Source organism: Dipodomys merriami, unplaced genomic scaffold (genome assembly GCF_024711535.1).
Source record: "Dipodomys merriami isolate MVZ:Mamm:240054 unplaced genomic scaffold, mDipMer1.0.p SCAF_5, whole genome shotgun sequence".
Classification (NCBI taxonomy): domain Eukaryota; kingdom Metazoa; phylum Chordata; class Mammalia; order Rodentia; family Heteromyidae; genus Dipodomys; species Dipodomys merriami.
The window spans coordinates 39,295,858-39,322,070 of NW_027206068.1; the positions used below are offsets into that span (position 1 = coordinate 39,295,858).

The 26,213-nt window shown below is 36.8% G+C and overlaps 1 protein-coding gene across 7 annotated transcripts in view; it reads left to right on the top strand.

Annotated features, from left to right (window-relative positions):
• Positions 1-190: 190 nt before the first annotated feature.
• Positions 191-26,213, top strand: part of Cfap69 (cilia and flagella associated protein 69) — a 53,073-nt gene continuing 27,050 nt past the window's right edge. The window contains exons 1-12 of one of the 7 annotated variants that reach the window (XM_069996425.1): positions 191-494; positions 5,531-5,590; positions 6,744-6,809; positions 8,899-9,008; positions 11,316-11,392; positions 15,680-15,778; positions 17,885-18,034; positions 18,138-18,315; positions 20,989-21,112; positions 22,078-22,126; positions 22,221-22,342; positions 24,807-25,023. In XM_069996425.1, the coding sequence (XP_069852526.1) occupies positions 375-494; positions 5,531-5,590; positions 6,744-6,809; positions 8,899-9,008; positions 11,316-11,392; positions 15,680-15,778; positions 17,885-18,034; positions 18,138-18,315; positions 20,989-21,112; positions 22,078-22,126; positions 22,221-22,342; positions 24,807-25,023 (1,372 nt within the window). In that variant the 5' untranslated portion in view covers positions 191-374. Of the gene's footprint in view, positions 495-5,516; positions 5,591-6,743; positions 6,810-8,898; positions 9,009-11,315; positions 11,393-15,679; positions 15,779-17,884; positions 18,035-18,137; positions 18,316-20,988; positions 21,113-22,077; positions 22,127-22,220; positions 22,343-24,806; positions 25,024-26,213 lie in introns of those variants that run through there. The other 6 variants (XM_069996426.1, XM_069996429.1, XM_069996427.1 and 3 more) reach the window with 6 other exon arrangements.

The window sequence follows — 26,213 nt, forward strand, 5'->3', positions numbered from 1 at the left end:
TCCATTCACCATCTCTGGTCCCCACCTCCTCCACATCCACAAGCGCACCCACCTGGAGCCCAAAGGCCCACCGATCACTTTTTGGGGAAGTTTGCCTGTCCGGCTTTCCGTAGGCACCTGCGCTCGGCCCCGCCCCCTAGCAACGCGGCGGCGTGTTGACAACCTCGCGGTCGGCGGCGCCTGGGTGGGCTGCGGCTGCGCTATGCCGGCTGCTGCGCGGGGTTCGCGCCCACCGCCAGATTCTCGGGACCTTTGGCGACTCTAGCAGCTGTCAGGCCGCCTTTCCTATTCCGTAGGAGCCTCCCGGAGTCCAGCGGCTGCAGACACAGTGTAGGAGCAGACGCCTCCCCAGCCCGCCCCAGCCCGCCCCAGCCATGCTCTCCGCGGAGGCCGCGGGCCCGGCCGAGGCCCCGGGTCGTGGCGTCCGGAGCAAGTCCATCAGTCCCCGCCAGATCCCGGTGATCGGGGTGGTGACCGAGGATGAGGAGATGCAGGTACAAGCAGGCGTCTGTGCTTTCGGAGGCGGGCGGTGGGGAAGAAGCCCGGGGTCAGGGCAGAGGCCTCGAGGCCGGAAAGGAGGATCCAAGTGCAGACTCCGGGGCCTGCGGGAGGGAGGGCGGTTCCCGCGCAAAGCCGGTCCCTGCGGACTGTGCCCTGGCCCCGGGGGGGGGGGGGGGGGGAGGGGGAGGGGGCGGGGGACTGGCTGTCGTCAACCAACCTGTTCGGGGACTGCGACATCTTGGAGCATCCCTCTCCACACCGAGTAGCCAAGGCCCTGCTGCTCTTTGGGAACCCTGAGGAGGAATGAATGATTCTCTGTGAAACCTGATTGGATAGCTTTGTTTACGCTGGGATCTTAAGCTGTACATCTCGGATATCAAGCAATATGCTCAATACCGACAATAAATTTCCCCAGGCTTTAATGTACAGCTATTGTAAACTTGCACTGTGGAGTTAGAAAGTGATTGTTAACGGGGTGGAGGTTAGAGAGAATTGGGAGGAAAATGTGTTTTGTGTTTGTTTTTCATTGTGCTTGTATGTGTTTTTGTTTTGGATACAAAATTACCTTTTTTTTTTTTTCCTCCAAGTTTGGTTGACAAAATTTGCACTTGGAGACCCCTGTTTGGGTCTGCATTCCTGGTGAGGGTGTTAGGAAACCCCACTTCATTTGTATCATTAGCAGCCACGCATCCCTGGAGAGCCACGATTGCACTGAAAACCCTGAATCCTAGAGAGGAATCCTAAGCTGCCTCCCCACTAATGGCGTGGGGCCACGCTGGGAATTCCTGTTGAGGCTTCACAAGTCTCAGGCTGCGTCAGGAACTGATCTTCTGCGTTCATATCCTGGACCCTTGGAGAGTTCCTTGAGGGTGGCCGGGTGGCTGGAGACATCTTCTGTGGGAATAGGGTTGAGCTCTCTAAGGAACATCAGACATTTACGCAAAAACTTGCAGAGCAACAGTTCCTTTGTTGGAGAGTTGAAGGCAGGGGAATTTACCTAATCGGTTTTGTGGAGATACTCCAGTCCAGGAGGGGAGAACTATAAGCAACCATATCTCAGAAGCCTACCAAGAAGCTCAAGACCATAAGACTCCTAAGCACAGGGAAAAACTGAGAAGTAGGTGAATTTGGTGACTGGTGGCTCGCATTTTTTTTCTTTTATTCAGTGTAAGAAATAATAGAGGTTATATGAGACAGGCAAGTATAGGGTAAAAAGATAAAAGGAGAAATACTTTTAACAGGGCATTGCCCAACTTTCACATAGGAAACACCACAAAACGAGTATTCCTCCGTATATGTATGTGTGTCTTTCTCTTTTCCTTTCCTTTTGGATTCTTTTTTTCTTGCATTGCCATTTCTCCTTCTAAGCAGACCTAGGATCTTTTTCAGGAAAAAAAAAATTTGCATTCATTCACATTTCTGCTTCTACTTCTAGAAGTCTTAACATTTTTAGAAATACTGAGGAGAAAGGCAGTTTGTATCCAAAGAAATGAAATAGAACAGACTGGTTTGCTTGGAGGAGTCTTCCAATTGCTTAGGCTTTGTATTTTGGAATTTGTGGTTGCATTTATGAATGAGGTAGTAAAGTTATGAGAAATAAACTAAGAGTTACCTAATTTCCTTAGTCCAAGAGTGAGATGTAGTGTTACTAGTAAAAGTAAAAATGCTGAACTTTTAGACCTCTGCCTTGGGGCTGTGGTGGGAAGACCTTGGAAACTATCTAAATGCTTCCAGTCCTTTCAGACTACTACCTTTGGAGCTTTTTCCTCTGCCTATGCTTGAGACAGTGGCTAAATGGTTTAGGGCTGAAATTGAGGTGCAGCCACTCCATCATTTACCCTAAGTCCATGGAGGTAATTGTATAAAGATTAAGTGAAATAATATTATCCCGTGCCTTGCATATGGAAAATAGGCAGTTATTGACATCAATAGCATCATCATTCTTCATCCAGGAAACTAGAGTTCCTAAAAATTATCTTGGTTTTAAAATGAATGGATTTCTGGAATTCTAAAATATCAGCTGGAGATTTCCTAATATAGAAAGACCACACAAATAACTTTTACAGAAGACAGCAGTTACTGTAAATACTAAGCCACCAAAATTTTATTTGCAGAATATTAGATTGATAGCTTGATTAAACATGAAATGCTTATAGATGGAACTATGGGAAATTGAAATACAGCTTATGACTTTGCAGTTAATAAATAAGAGAAACAACAGTTTAGGAATATGGAATTTTTAATCGTAATTTTTGGTCCATTTTGTGCTTTTACAGAAAGATATTCTACCTGAGCACTCCATTTTTAAATTTTCTATCTATGAGAACATTTATAAAGTAGGTGCCAGTGCTCATGTCTACAACCCTAAGCCTGAGTTCTGGAGGATTACAGTTTAAAGCTAGAGTGAACAGAAAAGTCCATGAGTCACCATCTCTGATAAACTAGCAAAAAGCTAGGCCAGAAGTGTGATTCAAGTAGTAAAGTGTTATGATCAAGCAAACTAAGCGAGTATGAGGCCCAGAGTTCAAGTCCTGGTACTGGCAAAAAAAAAAAAAAAAAAAAAAGGTATTATGATTGCTGCTATAATTATTCTAAGTTTTCTTTAAAAACCAGTTTATCATATGTCTTAGGTTTTATAACATGGTACTAGAAATTTTGACATTTCTAATTACCTTTTTCAAGTCTTGGTTTCCTCATCTGTAAAGACATTTAGAAATGCCTTCCTCATGGAAATAGTAAGAACTAAACTTCAAAGTACTTGCAAGGCATTTAATTATCACAGAGCTTAGCACACATTTTAAGTGCCCATCAGTGGTAACTATTCTGATTTTTATGGATGACTAATGACAGCTTTTTAAATTTTTCCTCCTATTAGTAACTCAGATGAAATTTTACCAGGTAAAATTCTAGGGCAGCTAAGTAGAAAAACAATTCTCAGATGGGTTTTCTAGTATTACTCTCATGTGCTTGTGTACTATAGCTTTCTACTAGAATGTAGTGGTGACATGGATTAAAGATGAAGTACATTTCCCCTGGGAGGAGATGGGCAGCACAATAAAATTTACCTTAATCAGGTGTAATTTGCCAAGCACTACCCTCTATCTGTTTTCTATGTAGTTTAATGTTGTTTCATGTCTTCTTCTTTTTTTTTTTTTTTTGTCGGTCGTGGGGCTTGAACTCCGGGCCTGGGCCCTGTCCCTCAGCTCTTCAGTTCAAGGCGAGCACTCTACCATTTGAGCTACAGCGCCACTTCCGGTTTTCTGGTGGTTTATTGGAGATAGGAGTCTCATGGTCTTTCCTGCCCGGGCTGGCTTTGAACCGCGATCCTCAGATCTCAGCCTCCTGAGTAGCTAGGATTACAGACAGGCGTGAGCCACCAGCGCCCGGCTTGTTTCATGTCTTCTAAGAGCAGCACTTCCCAGGTTTTAATGTGGGGGGAGCACATGGAGATCTTACTATAATATGCTTTTCTAGTTTCCAGGTGATGTTTGTGCTGTTGCTTGGAGCACCCTGTTTGTTTGTTTGTTTTTACTTCATGATAGCCGAGGGATGGTATGAACCATGCTACAACACTTTCTAACCAATTCCTGGAACACTTTCAAACAGTTTCATTAAAGTACAACTAAGTGTGAATGTAGGAGGTGGGGAACTTGGGTTGCTTACCTCCCATAGCTGGAGTAAGCAATATTAACCTAATCAGAGTTAAAAAAAAAAGAAAATCTCACTCAACAAAGCATTAATCTTCCAGAGAAAGATAGCCACAACTGCATTTAAAATTTCAAGGTTTCTGTAAGTTTTTAAACTTTCGATGATAACATTTCCTGGTTTTGTCCTCACTTACCTATAAATCATTACATTTAATGAGCACTTATTGAACAACTAACAATGCTGCATGCCAGGCCCAAGTGTTAAGAACAGCAGAAACAAAAGCCCTGTCACTCAAGCAGACTTCATACGGTATAAACACATAAACCTGAGAAGTACAAGTTGTCATGTCGAAAACGACTTTTACAATGTTGGTGGGGGGGGAGGGGGGGGAAAGCTGGGAAGGATGTGAAGGGTAAACAAAGGAGGAGGCTGCAATGCTTGATAAGAAACGTATGCATTATCCTGCCCGTGTAATTGTAACCCCTCTGTACAGTATGTTCACACAAAAAAATTTAATTTAATTTTTAAAAAATGGTGGAAATTTTGATGGGTATACATTAGGCTCTATGGGAGTATAAAAGAGATATTTTTCTAGTTTTTTTATGTGCTTTGGGAGGTGGCACTTGAGCTTCATCCTAAAGGACTAGTGAGAATTAAGCAACGGAAAAAAAAAAAAAAACAGGATTGTAACAACTTAAGTGAAACTCAAAGAATGGAATAAGCAGTCAGTGTGGGGGGCTCATTGAATGGCTTCCATTGGTTAAGTCCAGATTAGTTTTGTTATTCTGACCATAGAGCCCTTGTCTATGGGTGTTAGAGCAGAGCCTGGGAGAAGACCAGTAAGTGTGAAAATGAGTGAGAGATGATAATGAAGCACGTCACTGAAATTAGCTAAAGAAATACTTAAGCGAAATCTGTACAGTTTTGAATTCTTGTTTTCTGGTGTGGATGACTGGAGCCCTGAAGATACCAAATGAGAGGGAGATACCTAGTTCATCTACCTATAATTTAGCAGGTAGTTTTTATCATATATCTACATAGACAAAGCTTGTATAATATGTATGTGTACACTAGAAAATTTTATCTTCTACATGATGAACAAGTGCTATTTTTCCAAATAGGCTCTTTGGCTTCTTATGGCAAGTTAAAATTTAACTCATTAAGTTTATAAGATAATAGATTTAAGAGGGATTTTTAAGAGAGATTTTTGTTATAACTCTAAAATGTATTTGCTCTCTGATAAGGCCTCATTTTTTTTATTCTTCCCCTTACTGTCTTATTGTTATAGATATTTTTAACTTACCAAAGAAAAATTTCAAGTAAAAATAGTGTACACGATATGCTTTCATGACATAGAATTCTAACAGTTGTATGTTCTTAGAGTGTTTTCAAGCCTATGGACCTTCATCGTATCATCACAATACTTGAAGAGAAAGACAAGGTAAGTAGTATTGAGAAAAAATTACTCTGCTACATTTCTTACAAACTTATTTCCCTGAGTGTATGTCTCACTTACCTCCTTTCATTGAAAATTCTCACACAGCATATCTAAGTTTAGTTGGAGGGTATTTTAGCAGTTAGGAAGGCTGGAGTAGGAAAATTTGTTTTATGAGATAGACAAACCCATGGTGGCTATAAACAGAAAGATTTGTAAGAGTAAAGAAAGGCTAGTCTGTCTTTTGTTTAAAGTAAGACTGAAGAAATAAGACGGTAGAAAAAGTCACAGCCTTTCACAGTTTGAAGAACAGAAAAAATTCAGTCTTAAAAACACATTACTATCCCGACACTGGTGGCTCACCCCTGTAATCCTAGCTACTCAGGAGGCTGAGATCTGAGGATCATCATTCAAAGCCAACCCCGGGCAGGAAAGTCCCTGATACTCTTATCGCCTATAAACCACCAAAAACCAGAAGTGGCATTTGGCTCAAATGGTAGAACTCTCGCCTCCAGCTGAAGAGCTGAGGAGAAGCGCCCAGGCCCAGAGTTGAAGCCCCACAACCGACAAAAAAACAAAAAACAAAAACAACAAAAATACGTTACTGTATATGTGTTGGCCTGTTTTTGTTTTTAGTTGACTAAAGCTACTTCGTTTGCACAGTACACTGAGCATGTGTTAGACGATGCAAATACTATTTCTGGAGCAAATTGCCAAATTAAACTCCAAGCAGAACCAGTTTTATCCAAATATTTTTGGAAAAAATAAAGTATTTCAGCTTATGTGTCCTGCTCTGGAAAAGAAGAAGAATAATACCCCGGCAATAGTGCATTTTGAAGATAAATGAAGTAATTTTTATACATAATGCTGATATGATATGCAACAAAGAAAAAGTTCAATGTACTTCAACTATTGCTAATATGATTTCTGGAAACAATTACAGCTTTATATTAACTAATTTTGATTTATACTTTCCTAATCAAATTTAAGTAATAGCTCTTTTTACCTCCACTGTTTCAGGAAACATTTTATGCTTATAATAATTTAAAAATTACTTGGTAACTTTAATGTTTTTTACTTACTTTTTAGGTTAAAGAAAAATTTTTAAAAATATCAGCAGATTTAATAGCACAAAACTAAAATAGTATGTTTATTTTAGGATGATTTAGAAGAAAAACAACTTAAATATGCCAAGAAAATGGTACAATATTATCAAAATGGACTTGTATCCTTTACAGATAGGTGTATTTTTTTTATCTTGAAACATAAGAATTTGTATTAGAAAATGTATTATCTTCCTGTTGCTGCTATAATAAATTATTGCTAACTTAGTGACTTAAAACAATATAAATTATTGCCTTATACTTCTAGAGGTCTGAAATCCAGAATCAATCTCTCTTGGCTATAGTCAAGATGTTGGCAGGGCTGATCCTGCTAAAGATGCCAGAGGGAAGTCTCTTTCCTTGCTTTTCACATCTTTCAGGGGCTTTCTGCATACCTTGGTTCACGATCTTCCACCTCCCAGTGTTATCACTCTCATCTCTGTATATGTCATCACATCTACTTTTCCTCTCCCTTATACTAGACCCACCTAGATAATCTAGTATAATTTCCCATCATTAGATCCTTAACTTAAGCACATATGAGTAATTCTTTTTTCCATCTGAGGTAACATATTCATAGATTCCTGAGACTAGAACATGAACATCTTGGGGAGGCCATTATCCTGTTCATTATATTGTTATGATCTGTGGATAATGCCCATTTCTATAGATATACAACATCTTTGATATAGTCAGGAGGGCCAATTTACTGGGCAGTGTACTTTGATAAACTTATTAACTTCTCCACCCTATGAAAGATAGATGGATAACTAATGAGGTTGTTAAGAAATTAGAGATCATGTTCATTAAGATGGGATAATGTTGATAGAAGTGCTTGAAACATAATCTGCAAAACATTTCAATATATGTTTTGTATTTGAGGACAGCAGTGTATCTCAGACTTAAGAGCTATCTGTACAAAAGAATCAGTATCTGGCTGAGTGATTAGTTTGCTTTTTTTGTGTAAACATCTTATTGTAAAATAGAGTAAAAGTGTCGTAGGAATATTAGATTGTTATAAAAGTTTTAAATATCCACTGTCTATATTCATTTATGTAATGTAATGTAATTTCCAAAGAGGCAGTGGACTGTAGACCCCACTGTGAGTGGAATTGATCTGACATCTCTGACAGCTGTCTGATTTGCTCTAAAGAATATATCAGTCTACTATTAGTTTGTCTTACTTCAATATATCTCAAGCCTCTCTTTCAGAGAAATGTGTCACATAATTTCATCTAAATTGTTTCTTTTTTTAGCCTGATTTTATATTTTATATATTATATATGTTGTAAATATGAAAACCTGTGAATGTTTAAGCATTATTTATCAAGAAAGTGTACTCACAAGTGGTTTTTTTTTTTTTTTCTGTCTTAACCTAACCCCTCAACACCTCCATCATTTTTTTCAGGATTAGGCAGTTGGTGGCACATATCTCTATTTCTGAATGCCTTTAGTAAACTGGTTTTAGAAGTTAGGGTAGTGTCTTGGCTACTTCCCAAGGAAGTTAACAGAGATGTATATTTCTGGCATATTCAGCAGTCACTTTTCTTGCTAAGAAGCTCCTTGAAAGAAGCTAGAAATAAAACAATTCAGTCAAGAAATGTAAGTCATAACTGCTATGACCTTTTAGCCATAAAACTAAATGAATGAAATTATTTATGTACCCAGAGGTCTTTAAAACAGATAAAATAAAGCATTCTTTTACCTGAATTTAGAGAGGCTGTATTTTTCCTTCAATGCTAGTTTTAAATGAAGTAAAATCCTAATTTAAACTTTAAATACAATGAAATACATCTGAGTTAAGTGCTAATAAAGTAATACAGTAGAGTAAATTGTTCCAAAAGAGTATATATTTGTAGGTGTGAGCAGAAATTAAAGGTATGGTTTAGCCTAACCATCAAGTTAATTTTTTTCAATGTGTTTTTAATCATTGTCGACAGTAAATTATTAACCAACTATATATGTGGTATAAAAGGTGATAATCAAATACTAAAGTGGTGGTAAGTGTAAATAAATTTGAATAAAGATAGAGGCAAAAATTAAATGGTACTGCAAAAATATAGTTTAATTTTTTCTCTTTATACTTCAAAATAATTATTAAAATAAGACCCGCCATATCTAAAAATAAAATATTTTAGTTTTTGACAAATGTTAATGAGCTGTATATTAATAAAGAAATTAATGTTAACTTCTTAACTAAAAATATTAAAGCCCTTAAGGGAGTTAACACAGATATTTAAGATTCTGAATCTGTGTGCAATAAAAGTTGAAAACCAGCCACGTTTTATAGAATCTGTATATGAGATCCTAAAACTGTGTGGGTAAGTAATTTCAGTTACATCATTTTGTATTAACATGTAGTATTATGATTTGGGTTTTTTTCTGTTTTTTTTTTTTTATTACAAAGATTCTATGCTTTCCCATGTAGCAGAGTGATACAAAACTCAGAAAACTTCATCCATTCCAGCAGTTAGAATTTTGAGTGTGTCACTTTTCTTGTAGTTTAAGATTGATAGCCAAAATTTTTTAAATTGTATGGTTTCATGATCCTTAGTTTGTTTTTGTTCCACACTTTCTCTTTAGAAAATTTGTTTATAAGGGCTGGGAAAGTGGCTCAGTGGTAGAGTACTTGCCTTGCATGCATGAGGCCCTGGGTTCGATTCCTCAGCACTGCATAAGCAGTAAAAGTAGGAGATGGCTCTCTGGCTCAAGTGGTAGAGTGCAGCCTTGAGCTGAAGGGTTGAAGGACAGCGCCCAGGCCCAGAGTTCAGGCCCCATGACTGACAAAAAGAAAAAAAGGAAAAAAAAATTTGTCTCTCAAAGATAAATTAGGTTGTATTCTTATTTTATGTTATTTTCCTACTTTTAATAAAGAATAGAATGTCACCAATTATGTTTGGTATATATTTTAAAATATAAACTAGAGGTGAGAATTTTTTAAATGATGTGCTAAATGTTCTATTGTTGTTTCTACCACATATATAATGCTTCAAGATATAATAAAGTTTTTGTGTTCCACATAATGACTAATCAAGATATATATTATAATGTACCAGTTTTGAAATTTTTGTTATTTGTCATACTGGGGTTTGAACTTAGAATATCATGCCCACTTTATCTGCTTGTTTGGCTGAGCCACACATCCAGCTGGAAGTGTTACTTTCTTTGTTCATTCACTCAATATTTCCATATTGAGTGAGACAACATTTGTACAACAAAAACAAAATACCATATGTTTTCACTGATATATGGAAGCTAGATCTAAATGACATACATATTCATGTACATTTATATATATTTATATGAATAAATGTCGAATATAAATCAGACTAAGATTATACAAGAGGGGAAGAGGGAAAGGAAAAAGAGTGTGAGTGATTCCATAATATATTACAGCAAGCTTGAATGGAAGCTGTTGATCAGTGAAAGGGATGGAGTCAGGGAAGGAGAAGTAGGCCCTGTGGGGATGAGTACTAGTGTGAGGAGATTATGCTAACAAAGAAAATGAGGTTAAATACAATTGAAATAGATTGTTAGAACTATAAAAAATAGAAAATTAAGCCTGTAGTAATTGTTCTGGAAAGTGGGCAGGAAAAGGGATGCAATTAATTGGAATACATTATAAAAATGTGGAGATGGAAAAATGAAATCTTTTGTGCACTGCCCATATAACTAATATAAGTTGAGAAAAAAATAAGAACAACTTTCAAATCTTTGAAAGTTAGACTAATGATGGTGGGTTCTTGTGTCTGATTTTTATGATTTATAAGTATATATTTCAAACAAGTTTATAGTAGTTGTGAAATGTCATTTTAATGTAATTACTTTTTTAAACTTGAATTTTTTATTTTATTTTATTTTATTTTTTGTCAGTCGTGGGGCTTGAACTCTGGGCCTGGGTCCTGTCCCCCAGCTCTTCAGCTCAAAGCTAGCACTCTAACACTTGAGCCACAGTGCCACTTCAGGTTTTTTGAGTGATTTATTGGAGATAAGAGTCTCATGGACTTTCCTGCCTGGGCTGGCTTTGAACCATGATCCTCTGATCTCAGCCTTCTAAGTCCCTAGTATTACAGGTGTGAGCCACCAGTGCTCGGCTTAAACTTTAAGTAGTTGTACAGATATATTGCAATTTAATAAATCAGTTGGAAAGTACAATGCATCTTGATCAATGTCACCCCTTTCATGTTCTCTCCATCCCTCACAACCCCAGATACCTTTCTTGTGTCCAAAGGTATTTTATTCTTTTGTGGATATTTTCTAAGCCAGTTAATAAAAGGCACTGATCTTTGAAAACAAATAAGCCTCAAATGGTTAACTAGAATTTCAGCCCCTCTCACATACTGAGAATTAAACCCAGACCCTCACACATTCTAGAGAAGCACTCTACCACCAGAATTACATCCCCAGGCCCCCCCCACTCAACACACACAAACACACACACACACACAAACAAAATAGAGTCTCTTTTCTTGGCTGGCCTTAAACTTGTAAATCTTCCTATATATCTACTTCCTATTTAGTGGGGATTTCAAGTGTGTGCCACCATACCTGGCTCTCCAGTTTAAAAATGATGCTTCAATTAAAGGTCTCACTAAAATTAATTCTGACATTCTTCATTTTTATTAAAGCTTGCCCTTTTTAAAAAAAAAAGCATCGGATGAAATAACTTATGCTGAAGATACTGCTAATTCACTTGCACTTCTGGGTAAGTTAAGATTGCCTTAAGGTAGAAGGGTATAGCATGTGACAGGCCCTACTGGCAAATGAGCTATTTTTACTAGAAGTACTCTCTAACTAGACCGAAGTTTCTATTTTCTACTTGAGAATTAACTGTAGTGTGCAAGGTGAGGATTCTGGTATTTTTTTTTCTGCTCAGGTGTTTCATGATATCAACAACATTCAATGTGCACTAAATGCAAAGGCAAGAAAATATTTTCTCAAGCTTTATTGAATTGATATTATTTCATCTTACTTGATGTTACTTCATTTAATGAAATGTTTGTTAACTGTTTTTGTTGTTTTGAAAACATATATCCTCTTCTTTCGGTAATAACTCTGTTTTCAACCTTGAACTCTCGTACTAAATTAGTAGAATCACTGAGTCCCTCTTCCTTCTTTAAACAATCCAAGATTTAAATAACTAAAATACAAACTGGAACATTAAGAACTTTAACATAACATTCATAAAGATGCAGGAACCATGTTTAGTTCACAAATATTTTTTTTTCTTTTTTTTTTTTTTCTTTTTTTTTTTTTTTTGGGTCCGGTCGTGGGGCCTGAACTCTGGGCCTGGGCGCTGTCCCTCAGCTCTTCAGCTCAAGGCTAGCGCTCTACCACTTGAGCCACAGCGCCACTTCTGGCTTTTTTTGTTTTTGCTTATGTGGTGCTGAGGAATCGAACCCAGGGCCTCGAGCATGCAAGGCAAGCGCTCTACCACTGAGCCACCTTCCCAGCCCCCACAAATATTTTTCTTAATCACAAAAAAGTATGCTTCTATATGTTGGTTGTTCCTTGACTTTCTAGAAAAAGAATATAATTTCCTAGGAAACAGATCAGTAAAACTCTAGTTCTTTGAGTCAGACCCTGGGACATGACAGCATGTTCCCAAAACAAACCCTATATACAATTTGTACTTAACTAATTTAGGTGTTTATTTGTAAAGGAGAAATAAAGATAAAAGAACAACCCAGTAAGTTTTTTAAAGTATTTACTGAAGTTACAAGAATTTTACTCCATGCCAAAAAAAGGCTTTAGTGATTTAACTGCAGTGAGTAAAAAGCATTTTTATTTTTAACATGTTGTTTTATGTTTTTATGTTATTTTGTTTTTAACATGGCATTTTTATTTTCAATTCTTTTTTTTTGGCGGGGGGCGGGGTCCGGTCGTAGGCCTGAACTCTGGGCCTGGGTGCTGTCCCTCAGCTTTTCACCTCAAGGCTAGCACTCTACCACTTGAGCCACAGCGCCACTTCCACCTTTTTTTTTTTTTTTCTGCTTATATGGTGGTAAGGAATCAAACCCAGGGCCTCATGCATGCAACGCAAGTGCTCTACCACCGAGCCACCTTCCCAGCCCTTTTCAATTCTTTTATGTCAAGTATGTTCAGTGAAAAATTATCAAGAGTTTGCCTACTCTAGGTGTAATAGAAATTGAGATACATTAAATATGAATTAAAATTAAAATATGAATCGTTAAAGAGGAAGAACTTGTATAGTAGGTGGGGTAAGACATAATGGGAGATTTTATTTCTATAAACCTTAGTTACAGTAGATAACTTTTTTTTTTTTTTTGCCAGTGCCAGGCCACTCAGGGCCTGGGCACTGCGAGCTTCATTTGCTCAAGGCTAGCACTCTACCACTTGAGCCACAGCGCCACTTCCAGCTATGTCTGTTTATGTGATACTGAGGAATCAAACCCTAGGCTTCATGCATGCAAGGCAAGCACTCTACCACTAAACCACATTCCCAGCCTCAGTAGTAATCTTAAACTAGAAAACAATCCTAAAGAAGACATGGTAGCATTGTCAATAAAAAATTCAGGTTTCGCTGGTAACATTATTTTAATTGTATCTGTGCCCCTTATTATTCTAAAATGTTGTCTTCAAGAGTATTGACATACATTTGTATTCCAAACGTGCCCATTTCTTGAGTGCCAGCCAACTCAGTGCTTAGTGACAGTCCACCAACAGAACACCTTACTATTTCCAGCCGTCAGAACTCTTATGAACCCCCTTCACTGCTTGCTTACTTCAAGTACTGCTCTCCTTACTTTTTAAATTGCTGTTAACACAAGTCTGAACCAAAGTGATTGTATACAGTAAGAAGTATTGAACAAAAACTACGTGTGACTTGTACTAATAACTGCCCATTTGTACTATGTACTAATAAGTTATGCTTTCTTCTAATGATATATGGATATTTCTGAGCTAGAATACAATTCTGAAATTGTACAGGAAAGAAGCTGGTACTCTTCCCCAAGGTGATAAAAACAGGAAGCTGTGAAAAGTGACCTAAGTTTACAGGAACTAAAGGATGGTGAAGAGGAAAAATCCAGGAATTTCCCATTATCTTGCATGTTAGGGTAGTTTTGTTCAAAAAGTTTAGTTATTCCTGTTGCCTAAAACTTTCCCTGTTACTTAGTGATTTTCAAACTCCAAAAGAAAGGTCCGAAAATAAAATTGGTAACTTTTGCAGATTGTCCTAAAACCAGGATGAGACTCCTTTGGACTTCCTTCTCGCTTTTCGGCCTTGCTTGCTTAGCTGCTGACTGTAGTGTCCTTAAGGCACCAAAGGCGAATGGATCACATTACCTCAAGGAATGTTCTTCCAAGGAGGAAATGCAATCTACTTTAGACTATTAAAAAGCTAAAGCAGACTTAGCAATATGGAAGTCACTTTTCTGATCCCACCTACTAAAATTATTGCCTGTGGGCAAAGATGATTAGCTAGAAAACAATCTCTCCACACTCCCAACAAGTTGAAGAGCAAAGCTAGCTTTAAGGAAAGGGCATATAAGGAAAGGAGAACATTTTTGCTAGCTCACTCATTAAGAAGGAAATTACTAACACATATCTTGCCAAAACAGTACATAACGTGAAGTACTTACTGTTTCTTTGACATGTTCTCAACCCCTATAGTTAATAGGGTAGCCCAATTAAGGCAGCACCCCAATATCGGGTCCGTGAACAAAAAAAGCAAGCCTGACACAAAGCGAAAATTAAGCAAGCTTTATTTTGCGCCGGGAAATGGACTGGCCGGTCAGGGACCACCTCCACGGAGATGAATCCCGGGCTATTGTCTGACCTTATTTTGATAGCATATTGACCACGAGGGACAAGCCGGACACATGCAAGTGACCAGTAGAGTTGTAACTTGTTTCTTGACAGCTGTTTGAGCTGGCCTGTCCCTCTGGCTGGTTTTGGCGCGCAGTTTGGGTGGGCAAAAAGCGGGGTTAGTAACTGTGATGGGAAGGGGGCTACCCATGTGCTAGTTACTGATTGGATGCGCCCCTCTGGCTCCTGGCCTTTGCTTTCTGAGCTTTGTTATCAGGAATTCACAGCCCACCGTTTGCTGAGTTTCCTGGGTTTGTTAGCCCCTCCAAGCTGATTCAGTTTTCATGGGGGTCGGGGTTAATTTTAATCTAGAGAAGATGGATGTTTAACAGGTCACATACCCATTTGTCACTGACGTGAGGATAGGGAAATGCTTACAAGGAGGATATCACGTCCTCTCTGAGTACTGTTATTAGAATGGGGCCCCAACAATAGTAACTCATTAAATCTTCAAAAATGTAGTATATATATGTATATGTGCTTGTAGATATAGTAATGCACTCCAGGTACTTACTACATTTCAGTCATCAGGAGACCACATAAAAGATGGGAACCCATAAAACCCAATTAAGTGAAAAAATTTCTGTCATGTAATAATGGTATACTACCACATCACATCTCATTACTCACAAACCTGCACTGTCAGTTGTATGAAAATGCTATGCACACATAATAAGCAACTATGTTACTGGTTCATGTATTTTCTGGTTTTTATCATTTAGAGTTATCCTTTTGCTTATTTTTGTTTGTTTTTTATTCTTTTATGTGTTTCATGAGATGGTTCATTATGTACCTGAGTCTAGCTCAGAGCACACTATGTACCCCAATCTGGCCTCAAATTTTCAGTCCTCCTATTTCAGCCTTCTGAGAGCTGAGCTTATTTGTGGGAAGGAGCCACCCACCCTGGATTACCACGTGTTTTAATTGAACCATTTTGTTTTATGCTTACTTTGATCTTGTATTTGTGTAAGTACACTCTATGAAGTTCAATTAACAATTCAAGTAACAATTTCTCAGAACATATTCCATCATGAAGTGATGTATGACTTTATATGTCTGTGTATGCATGTATGAAATTAAAGGATATAGTTTTAATCTGATTAGTAGTAACACTATATGCTTTAAATAAACTTACACCAGTGTTCATTTATCCTTCTGGCAGGTGAATTAATGAAAATACCAAGTTCTGAACTGAGGATACATATTTGTAAGTGTATTATTGACTTCTATCATGCAGAGCCTCCAAAGAAGCATATTCCAGGTAGAGTTTGAAATAATTTCTCAATAATAACTTGTATTTTTACAAAACTGAAAATTTTGTCTTACTTCCTGCTAAATTTCAAAGAAACAGTAGTCTCACAAATGAACTACACTGAAAATAACTTTTTTATTGTAATCTTGACCTCTTCAGTCATCTCTAAAAACGACATGTATTCTCTTCAGTTTGGGGGTTTGCATGAAAATTTCATTTGAAGGCTAAATATTTGGACATAATTTATATATTTATACCCATATAACTATAATTCATACTTTGTTTTTGCCAGTCCTGGGGCTTGAACTCAGGGCTTGGGTACTGTCCCTGAGCTTCTTTTACTCAAGGCTAGCACTCTACCACTTGATCCACAGCCGTGGTACTGATTAATTAAATCCAGGGCTTCATGCATTCAAGGCCAAGCACTCTACCACTGAACCACATTCCCAGGACTGATAATTAGTAATTGCTTAATAGTGTTGATAAATGTATTCCTATTATCTTATTAATGATAATATCTATTCACCTAGTTAGATAATAACATTTTAATACTGGTACTCTTCTCCATTATATTTCGAGGAAGAAATGTGTATGTTACAGCTAAGAATATTAGTGTATAATGACAAATTAATGTGAACAATATCAAGACCGTGCACTAAGACTGGGAGGATACTGTATTACTCTAGAGTCTTCTCCAGAGTTTGTAGAGTTTATAATCAGTGTAGGGAGGGAGAGAAGATATGAATAATACCTTGAGTAATATATTCTTTAATATGGGTAGAATGTATATGATAACTCACCATAGTATTTTTATAACTAGGAGAAAATGGGAAGACATTGGAACTAGAGAAATGAGTGAGGACATTAGTAAATATAAACTTTGAAATATTAATGTGGTAGGTAAAAGTGTTTGCTAGGTAGTAGGCATTATACTAAAAACAGCATGGGTAAAAAAAAACAGGTTTAGAATTTATCAAAATAGACATGATAGAACTATGTCAGAACTGTTTCAATTCTGTGACACAGAACTGTGTCAAAGTTAAGGAAGCCAGTTGGTCTCAAAAGTAAACATATCATGGAATTATTAAGATCACTTTGAGAGAAAAATGGCTTCATCTCTCCGAGTATGTATTCTCAGGTGTTTAATCCTTTTGATTAAATGTAGTTAGGGAGTCACCTATACGACTGAAGTTAAAGTAGTATATCTCACAGGACCTAACACAGAAACATTTTTGGGGGGGTTGAGGGGCCTTTGAACTCCAGGTCTGGGCACTGTCCCTGAGCTCTCAAGGCTAACAGTCTACCACTTTGAGCCATAGCACCACTTCCATCCAGTTTTCTGGTGGTTAATTGGAGATAGGACTCTCACAGACTTTCCTTCCCCTCTCCCCCACTGGACTGATGTTGAAATGCTATCTTCAGATCTCAGCCTTCTAAGGAGATAGGATTAACAGGTGTTAACCACCGGCACCTGTCTTTCTTTTTTAGGCCATTGCAAATAGGAAATTTTTATAAGACTATTACTATGCACTAAGATTCTGTAAAGTATCACTACATTAACAAGCATTTATCAGAGCAGCATTACATTTTTCTTATTACTTTGTTTCTGACAATGTTATTATTGTCCTTGAAAGCACTGAAGTAAATGCATTGTCCAAACAATGAAAATGTTCACTATTTGCAGTCCTTCTATTTTGTTTTACAAAAAGTTGTGTCGACTGGCAAAGGTATTGTTTGGAGAAGGAGGGTTTCAAGATTGCTTACAAATCTGTGGGCTTATTTGTATTCACTAACATCAGAAATACACACACTATGGACCCCAGGTCAAAACTGGCCCACCCCATATTAAATGTTACTAGAGCACAGCCATTTCCATTTATTTTGGTATTGTTTATTGTCACTTAATACAATACATATCATGCCACAATTTGACTTGAAATATGTATTACCTGGCTCTTTACAGAAAAAGATTCCCCATCTGTATGTATATAATTTTTAAATGCCATACTATTTTAAATTTTTTCTTGTTATTTGTCTTGTTGAATGGTAAATTGCTCATCCTCTTCTCTTGACCATTATGAGAAATAACTGCATATTTCTAAATAATTGTGCTAGGTTACCAGCAAGTTAGTTCATCATACAAGATCAAAATGGCTGAGGTTGGAGGACTGGCTAGAACAATGGTCCAGTCAATGATCTTGCTTGAAAATCAACTGGTTGAGAAACTTTGGGTGCTTAAAGTTCTGCAGCATCTCTCAACATCTGGTTTGTATAGCATTCTTAAACACTTCATTGACATCTATTTTGTTTCCACCTAACACCGTTAACACAGTACAACCTAAATCTTTTTTTTAATTTTATTTTTTAGAAGTTAATTGTGCCTCAATGTTAAAAGCACAAGCAGCAAGCAGAATCTGTGCTCACCTCAATGACCCTGATCCCTCTGGACAGCTTCTGTTTCGTTCATCAGAAATACTTTGGAATTTATTGGAAAAGTCTTCAAAGGAGGAAATCATACAACAGCTTAGTAACTTGGAATGTTTGCTGTAAGTATATGTGGCTAGATAGAAATATCTTTTATTTTAAAATTATTATATTTGCTAATGATACAGTGATACCTTTCTTAAAGTCTATTTCAATTAATTTTTTGATTCCTGGAATAAATACTTCTGAATATTCTTGCCATTGCTTAAGTGAATCTTCTCAATAAGAGGACAGTCTTTTCTTCCTTTCTTTTTCTTTTAATTAGTGCTGGTGGTAAAGAGCAGGATAAGTCAAACCACACTTTTCTCTGTGCAAATCTTTTATAGTAGCATGTGCAGGCTAAATTTTTATCTTTATATATGTTTAAAATAAAATTAGACATTAAAGATCTATTTCACTTAATCCTTAAATTTTGTAGGAGGTTCTTACTATTTGCCAGATATTGCAAGAAAATTAGCCATAAAATGTGAGTAAGCCTTCAAGTTTGTTTACATATTTATTCAACAAATTTCTGCTCTGTGCCAAAGTTGGTGCTAGATCATGAAAATACAACTGGAAACAAATCAGACATAGTCTTTATTTTCAAGAAATTAATGTTATCTAGATGAAAAGGACAAATAAATTGACATCTGAAAAGAAGTGGTATAAACACAAAAGATGATCACAAGATATTCTGTTCTTCAGAAGGAAGTGAAGCAGCCCATTCTTATTTGCAAGTGACAGAAACTACAACTCAAAGGCTTAAGCAATATAGAATATTTGTGTGCTCATGTAACTAAAAGTTACATGACTCAGAAAATATCAGGACTTGATCCTTTGTCTCTTCTGCATTATCATCCATTTTATGGACTTCATTCCTGAACTCCATATGGTAACAACTATGAAGTGAAGGCTCACATCATCTCAACCCTAAATTAAGCAGAGGAGAGCTGCTGCCTGAAAACTCAAAGAAAACAAAGTCTTAAAATGTAGTCTCAAGCCGGATGCCAGTGGCTCACACCTGTAATCCTAGCTACTCAGGAGGCTGAGATCTGAGGATCGCAGCTCAAAGCCAGCCCAGGCAGTAACATCCGTGAGACTCTTATCTCCAATAAACACCAGAAAGCTGGAAGTGGCACTTGGCTCAAGTGGTAAAGCACCAGTCTTGAGCTGAAGAGCTCAGGGACAGCACCCAGGCCCAGAGAGTTCAAGTCCCACGACCAACCAAATGGGGAAAAAATAATAGTCTCTGTTGGCCTATAATGGTGTAATGTTGGCTGGTGAACATTCCAGTTCCAGGGAGAATGAATACTCTAATTGGTTAAAAAGCAGCTAACGGTAGCTTCACAGGGCCACAAGTTGAGGATGAATGAATAACTAAATAAAAACGATGATAAGGTTAATAGAAAAGTCACATGGGTCCCAAGAGACAACAGAATAAATGGCTACTATAGAGGGAACCTCATTCAGACTTGAAGAGTTAATATATGCTTCCTAACAGTACCTGAATCCTAATTAGGAATTAGCATCACAGAAAACTTTTTATGTGCAGGGAACATCCTAGGCAGGGGAAAAAAAAGTGAAATTTAGCAAACGCAAAAGAAGTTGAGTATGGTCAGAACACAAAGAGCCTAATAAAATGAAGATAAAGCTAATAATGTACCACAACATGAAAGACCTGACAAACCTTGTTAGGGAGGGAGGACTTTATCCTAAAACTCAACAAAAGATATAAGTGGTCCTTTAAAGCCTTTTAGTAACTTTAATGTGGCATGATTAAATCTTTTTTTAAGCTACTGAATATTTTATTTCAAAGTAAAAACGGAACTCAAGCATAAAATTTGCATACCAACAGAATACATTTTAGAAACTCAATGAATACATTCAAAAGTCCAAAACATTTCTGATAAACAAGATAAAGTTGATCCCAAACCTAAGTCTCTGATTTATAGGCAAGATGTCAAAAGTTACCAGGATTGTTTTGGATGTTACAGATTGAGTAAAGCAGTCATTTTGAGTACCATGTACAGTTTGCTTTAATGCATTCTCATCTGGTACATAGTTAAAGGCAGATTGGGAAATGTGAAAAACTTTAGAACACTTTGATGAATAATATAAAAGTAAGATTTTCTGATTAGGCACTTAACTAGTATTTCCATAGAAATAGTGTCTTGTTCAAGCTACTATAACCAAGTTTCATAGAGCAGGTTGATTACAAACAACAGTAATTTTTTTTCTCATAGTTTTAGAGGCCACAAACCAGCAAAATCTGACAAGGTTACTCTTCTATCTCCTCATATGGAAGAAAAGGAACAAGTCAACTCTCTGGGGTCCCTTTTAGAAGGTTCTACTCTCATGGCCTAATTATCTCACAAAGACACTACCTCTTGAGAGCTTGTTTGGAGGATCTAGCAGGGTAGCACAGCTACTCATATACCCTTCACTGAAGAATGGTTCTCCTCTATCAGGGATGGTCTTGTTCAACCAAGCTTCAGGAGGAGCACCCATGGAGCAGTGAGGGAGGTAGGGGACACCCACCCAACCAGCCATGTCAGCTGAATCACCTCTGGTGAAGCCTAGAGTGACAAATGTCACAATAAGATCACCTTCACATCCAAGGCCCCTCTCGGAATTCCATTACATGAGGAGTTAGGATTTTAACAAAGGAATTTTAGAGGCAAAAAATTTTAGAGACAATTTTAAAGACACAAAATATTGTCCATAACAATATTTTTTAAAATGCGTTTTATTTTTAGGGCTTTGAAGGAAGCATTTAAAAATTTGTTCATGAGAGGTTTCACTCATTATGATCATCAACTTAGAAATGACCTATTAGTGATCACAACAATTATAGCTCAAAACCCTGGAGCACCAATGATTGTAAGTATGAGTAAAATTTTATTTATTTTAAATGGAGAATACAATAGCTGCTGCCCACCACAGTCTTAGTTTTCTCTTATTTGAAAATATCACTAATTCATCTTAATTCCTGAAGTGTGTCAATGGACAAAATTCTAGGTTAAAAAGTTTTCTTTTAGCACTTAAAAATAATGTTTCACTGTATTTTGGCTTTCATTGTTTCTAATAAAAAGCATGTATCATTTCGAATTATTTTTCTTTCTGTGTAATATATCACTTTTAATTCTGGTAGTTTCCATATTCTTAGTATTATCTTTGGTTTTCAACAGTTTTACTGTGATGTACCAGTTGTGTTCTTTTTCTTTATTCATGGGGTTCATAAACTATCTTGGACTTACAAGTTTAAGTCTAACAAAACTTGAGAGCTTTTGTCATTTTATTTCTTGAAATATTTTTAGTCCTGTTCTTCCCCTCTTGGGCTAGGAATCCAATTACTTGTACGTTTGACTTTTTTATATAATCCTATAAATATGTAAGTCTGTGTTCATTGTTTTCACTCATTTGTCTATTTGTCAGATTAGATTGTTATATTAATATATAGCTTTAAATTCATTGACTCTTTTTTTTGTAATTCTTCCTTACAATGCCATTTGAAGATACACATAATGAATTACAGAACTATGTAGATTAATATGATTTTGTTCTTACTAAATTTGAAATTAATTTGTGAGTGAAGCATCCATAAAGGAATGTAAAATACTTAGAAGCATCAGAAGCAAGTTTAAAATTAAGTTAATTACAAGTCTGTCTAGCTATATGCTTTTATTTTTGTGCATTTACTCCTTGATAGTATTAGAACTTAAATTTTAAAGTAATTATAGTAGAAGAATTTGATAAAATGTACTTCAGTAGTAGGTTAGATGGACACTTGTTGCTTAACAGTCATTCTAATTAATCTTTCATCTTATTTCATGGATTTCTACTAGGAATGTGGCTTTACCAGGGATTTGATACTATTTGCAACCTTTAATGAAGGTAAAAGCCATAAAACTCTAAACTTCTTGTATTGTCTTGATGAATGGTGTATGTCATATTAGCTTTCATTTCACTTCTTTTTTCTCCTTCACAGTTAAAAGTCAAAATCCTTTGGTAAAAGGTATTAAGTTTTCTAATACCTATGAAGATTTTGAGTTGAAGAAATTACTATTCAATATAATTGTGATCTTATGTAAAGATTTACCTACTGTACAGGTAATCGAAACAAGAAAGTTAATAAAAATCATCTTCTTTATAATGAGTTTAGCCATGACTGCAAACCTTTGATCAGCACATGTCATGTCCAAAGAGTAACAAATTTACCAGCCTGAAGTTTAGCTGTTAAAATTTTCCTTTGCTTCTATTTTAATACACAGTGAGATACCTAATGTTAAAAAAAATAAACCAAAAAAAAGAGGTAAGCACATACTAAGAGAATGATTATTATATTTAATCTTCTGAATAAGGGAACATAAAAGAAGTTCATACAGACCCATCCAGTTTTATTTCCCTCGTTTCCTCACTTTCTCCCACTGCTCTCTCCTCCTTCCCTCAGTTTCTCAATCCCTTTTTTCCCTTTTAAGGTGATTAGTCTTGAATCCAGGGACTCAAACATATTAGGCAAGCATGCTATTACTAACTCTATTCCTACACCAGTTAAATAGTCTCTGACCATATAAAAAAAAAAGTTAGCCTCTGTAACACCAGTCTCAACCCTGTTTAAACATGCCTTTTCTCCACACAAATCTAACATCTTTAATTTTTATTTATTTCTTTTATTTATTTATTTTTTTGCCGGTCGTGAGGCTTGAACTCAGGGCCTGGGCACTACCCCTCAGCTCTTCAGATCAAGGCTTGAGCTCTACCACTTGCCACAGCGCCACTTCTGACTTTTTCTGCTTATGTGGTGCTGAGGAATCTGAACCCAGGGCTTCATGCATGCAAGGCAAGCACTCTACCACTAAGCCACCTTCCCAGCCCCACATCTTTAATTTTTTATTAGTCATGAATTTATCTTACTACTTTACATCCTATGTAACAGCATAATGTAATTTGAAGGACTCTAGGACTAAATTCCAACTTTGGGTTATCACCTACTAGCTAGATGGTTTTTTTGTTTGTTTGTTTGTTTTTAATGCTGAAACTTCCTGAGTTTCTATTTCCCTTTGGACAAAAAAGATGATTACACATCTTCCCCATTCATGGATCTCCTGTGAGGTTGACATGAAATGCTAGAAGAATATATTGCTAACAATTCCATTAGCTAAATTAGTCCTAAAACTTTTCTAAGCTCCTTTTCATTAAAAACATAATGGAGATTAAGTCTCTATCATTACAGCAAATGTTAAGCTGGGATATTTTAGTGGTAATAGTTTTAATGCAGAATCTCAGCAAATTACATCACTTTGTACCCATCAAAATCAGCTGTAATATTAATTCTATTGTCAATTTGAACTTTCTGTATACATCTGTTTTGCTTGTATTGCAATGTTACATTCAATAAAAATTTTAAATATTGGGCATGTAATTAAGCATGGCCTGTCACCTGACTGACATTTGTTTGATGGAATGTGTATTTAAGTTCTGTTGTATATAGTTACATATAAGCCATACTCACTACTTCAGGAAAAATTGTGTTTTATTATATTCAGGTCAATGAAATTTTTACCTTGGTGATGGGAGGTGGACCTAGGTGGTAGGATATTTGCCTAGCATGTCCTGGGTCAGATCCCTAGCACTGTAAAAACAAAACACCTTTCTTGGAAGAAAGAGAGTGAAGAAAGAAACACCAGTGGCTTATTTACCCCATATTTTCTACTTTTATGCTTTTATCATAAGAAAGAGATAAGTTACATGTGTAAGCATTATAGACAACAAAAACATTTATTTTGTGAGCAAAAGAATGTTTGTGCATTTATTCATTGCCTTTTTATTTTGTGTGTTTTTAATATCTCCTATAAATTTGATATTTAGAAAGGGAGTACTTTTAAATGACTACCAATAAGATCACCACATTCTGGTGAGCAAAATGATGTATACATATGAACCTATGGGAGATAAAATGATTTTGGTTTGAGGCTAACCCAGAAAAAAGTTAGCAAGATTTCATGTCAATAAACAAGGCTTGTTTGATGGTTCACTTCTGTAATCTAGGCTATCTAGAATGCTTAGGTAGGAGAATTTTGGTCCAGCACTGGCCCAAAATGTGAGCACTTACCTGAAAAAATAACTTAAGAGGGCTGGGAAGGTGGCTCAGTGGTAGAGCGCTTGCCTTGCATGCATGAGGCCCTGAGTTTGATTCCCCAGCATCACATAAGCAAAAAGAAAAAAAGCCGGAAGTGGCGCTGTGGCTCAAGTGATAGCGCGCTAGCCTTGAGCTGAAGAGCTGAGGGACAGTGCCCAGGCCCAGAGTTCAGGCCTCACGACCAGACCCCCCCCCAAAAAAAAAAAAAATAAAATAACTAAAGCAAAAAATGACTAGTGGCATGGCTCAAGTGATAGGGTATCAGCAGGCATAAGGCCCTGATTTCAATCCCTTGTACCACCAAGTATAAAAACATAAATGACTTTAAAAACCCTGTATCTGAAATCTTTAATTTTTCTTGATTATTTTAAATATGTAAATCTAACTTTCTTATTTAAAATATCCTAACAAATTATCTTCTGCCCTTTCTCATAGCTGTTAATTGATGGCAAAGTTGTTTTGGCTTTGTTCACTTATGTTAAGAAACCTGAGAAACAGAAAATAGTTGAGTGGTCTCTTGCACAGCATGAAGAATTACAGCTACATGCAATTGCCACCTTGTCTTCTGTGGCGCCCTTGTTAATAGAGGACTATATGTCATGCCAGGGAAATGCTCGAATCCTGGCATTTCTGGAATGGTGTGAGAATCAAGGTGAGAGGCTCCTCAGGATTCCTGTCAAAAATCATTGGAATTGAACTCAATACATGCACAGAAAAAGCAACAGAGTTAATTCAAGTAACAAAAAATAAATGCATGTATGTCTGTCTCCGTCTTACTGAAACCCTTTTGTACAATTTAACATCTGCTAATAAAAATTATGCATATAATTGATTTAAATCTTTGCATTAGGTCTATCAAAAATTATATTTAAAAACAAAATAAATTCTGATATTTTAATGCTGCTTTTCAATGAACATTTATTGAATGTCTCAAAGTATCATATGCTATTTTAGCTGTTTAATATATTTTTGTGCTTAAATAAGAATTCTTATCTTAAGCTGGGCACTGGTGGCTCATGCTGTAATCCTAGCTACTCAGGAGGATGAGATCTGAGGATCACGGTTCAAAGCCAGCCCAGGCAGGAAAGGCCATGAGACTCTTATCTCCAATAAACCACCAGAAAATGAGAATGGTGCTGTGGCTCAAGTGGAAGAGTGCTAGCCTTGAGCTGAAGAGCTCAAGGATAGCAGCACCGAGGCCCAGAGTTCAAGCCCCATGACTGACAAAAAGAAAAAGAATTCTTAGCTTTATAGAGTTTAAAATCTAACTAGAAGCAATGATCCCATATGTAGTCTACATCTGGAGCCCAAATTTGTTTTTATTACTAATATCACTTAGTTGTACAAAGGAATTTCATTTTGATATGCCTATGTATGCATGCAGTGTACCTTGATCAGACTCCCTTCTATCGCTTCCTTTCTCACTGCTTCCCACTTTCGAAAACAACCTCGACAAGCTTTACTGATCCATTTCCACCATATACATAAAGTATTTTTACCACATTTACTCTCCTTCACTCTCTTCCTTTGCCCTCCTGTTAGCACCCTGTTTCACCTTTAATTTGTGTTAAGGTACATATTAGTTGCTCAAAAGGGCTTCACTGTGTCATTTCATACATGCATACACCATACTTCAATCAGATTGATTATATGTAATCATATATCTACATTTATGTTTGTCTTTTTAGGTCTATTATCCACATATGAGAGAAAGCATGTGAACTTTGTCCTTGAGCCATTCATCAGTTGTAGGACATCTGGGCTATTTCCATAGCTTGGCTATTGTGAATAGTGCTTCAATGAACATGGGTGTGCAAGTGCCTTTATTGTATCCTAACTTAC